The following is a 7,271-nucleotide window of genomic DNA, read 5'->3' on the forward strand; positions in this document are numbered from 1 at the left end:
TTATGTAAAAACTAAATGCTCCTTGTTTGTCACCCGCATTATTGAGAAGAATGAAAGTTTTTTTACATAAATAAAAATATATGACTGAGTCTTATTAGATAATTTAATTAGAATTTCTATTATAATTACTAGACAAATTATCAAATCATATGTTGCTTATTATAAAAAGGTAGCTAATTGAAACTCTATATGATAGAACTCAGAATACTATTTTGTATTTTAGATTCTAAAAAAAATCTAAGGATTATATAATTTGGAAAAGAAAAAAAACCTTGTAACTTTTGTTGAAAATAATTTTGAAATTAAAAGATTTATGAAAGTGCACGAAGAAAGTATAGAGATGTTGGAAGAAATTTCCTTTTCCAACATGTGCCAGAAATAGAAGCTCTCCTTGATAAAATTGAATTATGCTTAGATGGAGCTATGGTTACTCCACTATTCTAGATAAGAGTATAGGCAACCCCTACCTAAAACATCCAAGGTGGTTAAGGATCAATATACCCTATACCAGTGTGTATTAGATGATCATTCCTTTAGCATATTATAGGGTATATATGGACGAATCCCTAACCTTCTCTTCACGGTTATGATTTTGTCTTAATTGTAATCAATGTTGATTATTTGAGATCCTGTGACTCGTGCTATATTACACTCGATCCCAAGGTCGGCGGCTGATCCTAAATCACCCCTAATCGGGCCAGACCCATGACCTTACATGCCCCACAGCTTCAGACGTATGCTATTGAGGCTTAAGTGAGGTGTGGGTCCGAGGATGACTTATTAATTGCCAAGATCGAGCCATACCCATATCCTTAGATGTCCCCAACTTCAGGCGTATGCTACTGAGGATTAAGTGAGGTGTGGGTCCAAGGATGACTTATTAACTGCCAAGATCGGGTCACACCCATATCCTTACACTTTCCATCTTGAACAAGTACTTCTTTATATTTAAACAAATACCTTTTGTGCTCGCCTGTGACAACATAATTTTCAAATGATCAAGCATCTTCGGCTTGACACCATGGAGGGTGAACACCAACCCATGGTTTTTGCTTGGACCGAGCATCTTTGGCTCGGCACCATGGAGGGTGAACATCAGTTCATGGTTTTTATTGGACCGACCATCTCCGACTCAACACCATGGACGGTGAACACCAACCCATGACTTTTGCTTGGATCAAAACTCCAGTCGGCACCATGAAGGGTGAACATCCTTCCATGGTTTTTTTATTGGACCGAGGCTCCGCTCGACACCAAGAAGGGTGAACATCAATCCATGATTTTTAATGGACCGAGGTTCCGCTCGACACCATGGAGGGTAAGAACCCTTCCATGGTTTTGTCTTCATATGAAATACACCAAAGTCGCTCCCCTACAAATTGCAAACTTGTACACCATATAAATATATATTGAACAAACAATTTTTCAATCAAATAAATTTCACAACAAATCAAATTGTACCAAATACAAATTAGCATAAATTTTAAATATTTAATTAGTTGTAATAAAAATGCAGATTAATTCCATGTTCTTGGTACATGCCTTCTATCCAATAATTTAAAGACAACTAGGAAGGTTCTCCAACAAAATAGTCATGGTAAGAGAAAAATATTCAAAAGCATAAATATTCTATAATTTTGGTGACCCAAGTTGAGTCAATTCAGCCTTGACTCAGCCCAAACCCACGTCGAGTCAAGTCGGCCTAAGCCTAGGTTGAGTTGAGTCAGACTAGGTCGAGTCTAGTCAGGGTTAGTCAGGGCTCAAGTCTAGCTTTGATCCAGGTTGAGCCCTGTCAACCCCAGGCCTAGGTAAAGTTAAGTTAGCCTAGACCCGGGTCAACCGATTCAACCTCACTTAAATCAAGCTTACTGGCCTCGAACCCAATTTGAGATGAGTCAATCGAGCCTAAGCTAAATTGAACCAATCCATGCCTATGTTGAGCATAGGCGACTCGATCAGGCTTAGGTCGACCCTGCTCGAGTCGAGTCTAGTTGACCCGACCTAGGTCAAGTCGAGTGAGCCTACGCCCAAGTTGAGTTGAGTCGATCCGGTCCAGGTCAAGCTTTGTTGACCCATACCTAGGTCAAGATCTGTTGGCCCGTTCTCAGGTCGAGTCAAATAGGTGATGAATACATTTCTACTCACATTTAGAGCGTTTAACATTGGATTTTTTATAATATAATCGAGAATAAATTCACCATTTTAAATAAGATTTACCTAATCATGATTCATTAGACCTTAATTGATATTATTATCTAAATATGGATTTTAAGCATATTCTCTCACTTTTCTTGTTCATGATTATTTGCATAAATTATGTGCCTTCATGATGAAATTTCAAATGAAGAAACAAATTCCAAATTCAATTAAATCCTCTCCAAAGATATTTTTCAAATTTTCAACAAAGATAATCCTCTTCCCGAGTTCCCCACCGCCAAGTTTAGTCGGTTTGGCCGAAACCTAAGTCGAGTTGAGTTGGCTCGGACCCAGGTCATGTTGAGTTGGCCTAGGAGTAGGTTAAGTTGATTCGTCCTGAAACAAGGTTAGGTAGATTTAACTCAAGTCCAAGTAGAGTTGATTTGGCCCGGACCCAAGTTGAGTCGAGCCAGCCCCACCTAGTATAACTTGAGTCAGAGTTAGTCTGAACCCAAGTCCATCTCGGTTCCGGCTTGAGTGGAGTCGGTGCAAGCCTAAATTGACTTGAGTCAACCTAGGCCCAAGTCAAGCCTAGTCGTCCTGTGCCTGACTCATGTCGAATCTAATCGAAGTTTGCTCAGGCTCAAGTCCAACCCAAACCCTTGTTGAGTTGAGTCGACCAAGTCGAGTTGGACTTTTGTTGGCCTGCGACATCAAGTATGCATCGGGTCGGGGCCATGTCAATTTTAGTTTGTCTAATCCCATGTCTGATTGAGCCGAGTCGACATGTACCCACATTAACCCGACAAACAGGTTAAGGTTGAGTCAGGCTTAAGTGAAACTAAGATGGATTAGTAGTTCATGCCAAGTTGAGTTGGTCGAGACATCGAATCCTCATCTGGTTGGGGTCATGCCAAGCGGAGTTGGGTCGATTCCTTTTCAGGTCGAGTTGAGTAAGCATGTTCTCAGGTTAAGCCGAGTCGGCTTGTTCCAGGTTGAGTTGAGTCGACCTATTCCTAGGTTGAACCGAGTTGTGTTTGGCCCAAGTCGGGTTGATTTTGATTGAGATTATGTTAGATTGGGCCAAATCGAGTCAAGTCCAACTGGTCCAAGTTTAGTTAGGCTTTGATGGGATCAAGAAAGATCGGGTCAAGCCAAGTTGAGTCCATGTTTAGTCTATACAAAATGACCTACATCGAGTTAAACTATGTCAAGTTAAGTTAGATTAATCTTAAGTCAAGTCAATTAGGTCTATCTCATAATTTAATTGACAAAGTGAATTTAATTTAATTTAAATTAAATTAAAAAAGTAAAATCAATTTGATCAAATTAAAGTGAATTTATATTTTAGATTCACTATTTTATTTGATCTGAATTTGATTACACTAAATTTTAAAAAATCCAAACCCAAACTTTTTCAGAACCTCATCCAATCCATTAATTACACGTATCCCAAACTTTTCTAGAACCTCCAATAAAAATCCAGAAATCATGAGTTACATTCCAAGAAAGAAGGACTATGACTAGGACCTCAACATCCCAAATTCCTTCAATTAGAATTTTTCAAATTTTTAAAGTTCTGACTATTTTTAAGTTCATAAAAATTACATAAAATAGACAAAGTATTTTAGATTATTTACTATGGTGTTTAATGTTCTTAAAAAGTTATTTTGACACACTTTCCAATTTTTAGATTATTTTTTAGAGCTTTTATCATTCATTGTGAGACATGATATGTTTTGCTAATATGATATGCTACTGTTATGGTGTTTCACTTGGTGTTATCATTGTACATCTAGGACTAGTACATTGCATCCATTCAATTCTGAACCAGAAAGAACATTTTAAAAACTATCATACTACTACTATTGACTTAGGTAGTGTAGTTAGTGATATTGAAATTACTGATTATGTTAGTATTATTATTCCGGTTGTTAAATATAGTTTTGGTTTTGGTTTTCATTACATGGCTAATCATGAGAGAAAGGAACTAGATCATGAGAGGAAGGTGAGACAAATTATGAACTTAAATCTGCACTAATTCATTTGTTGTTTAGGTATTATGAACTTGGTGAAGATCCACACAAGCATCTTATGAAGTTTCATGTGGTTAGAATGATGTTTTTGCAGTTTGTTGTGACTTAAAAAGAGAAAATATATATTGAAATTGGAAAAGTTGGTTGAGGAAAATGTAAAATGGGAGAAATGAGTAAAAGAGTTGAGAGATTTGAAGGAAATGTGTGGTGTGGAGGAATTGATAGAAGAAGGATGAAAGAGGAAAAGGGGAGTTAAGAAGAAGAGTAATTTGAGCGGAGTGGGTATTAAATAAAGGGATGCAGTAGTTTTGTAGAGAGAGAAGCAAAAGAGCGAGTGTGAGGGTGAGTGAGAGGAGCATGGAGTTTCACCGCAGCGATTCATCGTCGCCATCTTCGTCCATGCCAACACCCAACGCCGCAGATCCCAAGAAACCAGCAACAGACCCAATGCATTCGTGGTGGGAGTCGGTGTCCAAGGCACGCTCCCGCATCCACGCCCTCGCCGCCATCCTACCCTCCTCCTCCCACGACCCCCTCTCCTCTCTCGCCGACTCCGACCGCCCCGCCCTCTCCCTCCTCTCCTCCCCCACCGCCTACGCCGCCGTCTCAGCCTCCCTCTCCGGCTCCCACTCTGACCCCCTCTGCCACTGGCTCTACGACACCTTCCTCTCCACCGACCCCCACCTCCGCCTCGTCGTCCTCTCCTTCGTCCCTCTCCTTGCCGGTCTCTACCTCTCCCGCATCCACTCCCCTGAGCCCCCTTCGCTCGCCGGCTTCGAGGCCGTCCTCCTTGCCCTCTACGCCGCCGAGACCAGATCCCGCAACGGTAAACCCCTCCTCGTAACAATCCCCGACCTCTCCCAACCCTCCATCTACCACGCCCCTCTCCGAAAACCCCAATCCCTCTCCCCTCCCTCTGTCGGCCTCATCTCCCCTCCATTAGAACCCCAACTCGGCGTCAAATCCACCAAACGCCCCGCCATCGTCGGCGTCGCCCTCCACTCCTTCTTCTCCCAGATCTCCCACATGCCCGCCTGGTCCAAGCTCGACTTCTGCCAATTCGCCGCCGCCTGGGCCGGCGCCGCCCCGTGCCCCTGCCGCAATCAATTCGACGACGCCCCGATTCCCGATCATACCCAGATTCACGACGCCAAAGGCGATAGAATCCCTCTCCCCTGGGAGATTCTCCAACCCGCGCTCAGAATCCTGGGACACTGCCTCTTGGGGCCGCTGAACTCTCCGGACGTGAAGGACGCGGCCTCCTTCGCGGTTCGCTGCTTGTACGCTCGTGCCTCGCACGATTTGGTGCCGCAGGCAATTCTCGCCACCAGGAGTCTCATTCAGCTCGATGTGAGGACCACAGAGGCTGCCAAGGCTAATGCTGGCTCCAACTCCAATGCCAACACACCCACCAAGGTTAAGAAGCCGGAGATTCTCTTGGTTTCCAAGTGATGATGATGATGAGAAGGAGAATGATAAGCGTTGCTGCTCTGTACTATTACTGTAGGTCTTCATACTGTAAGAAGAATTCGTGTTTGTATAATAGAAACTTCATAGATGCATTGCCAACTCTTTTTTATTTTTATTTTGTTTTCTTTTTGCTTCTTCTAGGTTATACAAATATGTTAATTTATTTATTTTTCCTACCGAGTGATTAGGTCGCTGTATTGACTTTCTTTCTTGATGGAATTATGCTCTGCGCGTGTGTGTGGCCTTGTCTGGTTATAATCTTGCAATTTCAATGTGATGTGTGTGGTGCTTCTGCCTTGGGCTTATTGTTGTACTCTTGAAGATTGAGGAAATTGAATGGGGTCTTATAAATGTGTTGTGTGATTTTCCTGCGCTTGGTTCCTCTGAATATTATTATGGTCTGTGCTCAGTAATAGAGTAGGCAATCTCAATTTTCTGATGTCCCTGCTTCCTGGTTGGTTACTACTTTGTATAGTCAAATATACCTCTCTAATTTCTGATATCATCTGGATATCACACATAGATATTGTATTACGAAAAAAACATAGTACCACCTATGATTTTCTGCTCAAACAGGTTGTGGAGAATAACTTCTAGAGTCTTTTTATTCTTGTCATTGGGATATAGTTACATTTGACAGTATGAATGAATCTATTGTAGTACTCATTAGATGAAATGAAAGAGAAACAATTTTGTAGAATGATACTCCCTAGGATAATTTGAACTCCATACTGCTGGCGATTGTAGATTTAGAAGTGCCAAAGTTTAAGTTTGTGCTGGAACTAGAAACTTCATTTGGTCAATTCTGCTACCCTTGTTATATTTGAACTGATGAACTCTTGTCTTCAGTTTTGCAGTGTGGTTTGGCTTATATACCCTGTTACAAAAATGTTTTTCATTCTTTTTGTCTATAATTGAAGGGGACTTTGGAGTTTTCTCCTTGTTATCAGATACTGTTTCGATGCTTAGGTAATACAATATAGTGTTATATACCTATCCTTACTTTATACAGTCTTTTGGTTAGTCATGCATGCAGTTATTGAGCATGTGCAAGTAAATTTCAAAAGCTAGTTGTATATTAGAAATGGATTAGGCCTAGCTTTATCCCAAAAGCTAGTTTAAGAAGGGTAAGATTATGCAAGTCTTGTTATAAGGACTACTTTGGCCATATTCTTGGCATGTGCAGGATATTAGCAAATACACCCCCACACCTCTCTCTTGCCCAATATTGATAATCGGAAATGTAAAGTTTGTGAAAATAACTAGCCGCACTACCTCATGTAAAGTTTGCAAATACCCACTCCAATCAAATTACCCATCTTCTTAACTTCCCTTTTCCTCTTCATTCTTCTTCTATCAAATAATTCTTCCTTAACTAGTGCATGCTGTGCACCAAATATGTAAAATATCCTTATCCTCTTAATTTACTTTTATTTTTCTAATCCCAACATTCCCTCATTGCAATCTAGTAACAGCTTCACTGGAATTGAATTCAAAATTTCTTATGAAATAAATAGAACAATCATTTACTTATTTTTAAACAAAATTGCTACTAATATGTGTTAGAATCAAGATTAAGGATCCAACAATAAATCTGGAATATATTCACATCATCTGTTATATGTACAA

At 40.6% G+C, this 7,271-nt stretch overlaps 1 protein-coding gene across 1 annotated transcript; it reads left to right on the forward strand.

The window, feature by feature from the left end:
- Window positions 1-3,426: 3,426 nt before the first annotated feature.
- Window positions 3,427-5,900, forward strand: LOC137811834 (uncharacterized). The gene has a single exon (XM_068613690.1). It carries the CDS (start codon window positions 4,530-4,532, stop codon window positions 5,622-5,624), a length of 1,095 nt encoding a protein of 364 aa, XP_068469791.1. The 5' UTR covers window positions 3,427-4,529; the 3' UTR covers window positions 5,625-5,900.
- Window positions 5,901-7,271: the final 1,371 nt, after the last annotated feature.

Source organism: Phaseolus vulgaris, chromosome 2 (assembly GCF_000499845.2).
Source record: "Phaseolus vulgaris cultivar G19833 chromosome 2, P. vulgaris v2.0, whole genome shotgun sequence".
In the NCBI taxonomy this organism is placed as follows: Eukaryota; Viridiplantae; Streptophyta; class Magnoliopsida; order Fabales; family Fabaceae; genus Phaseolus; species Phaseolus vulgaris.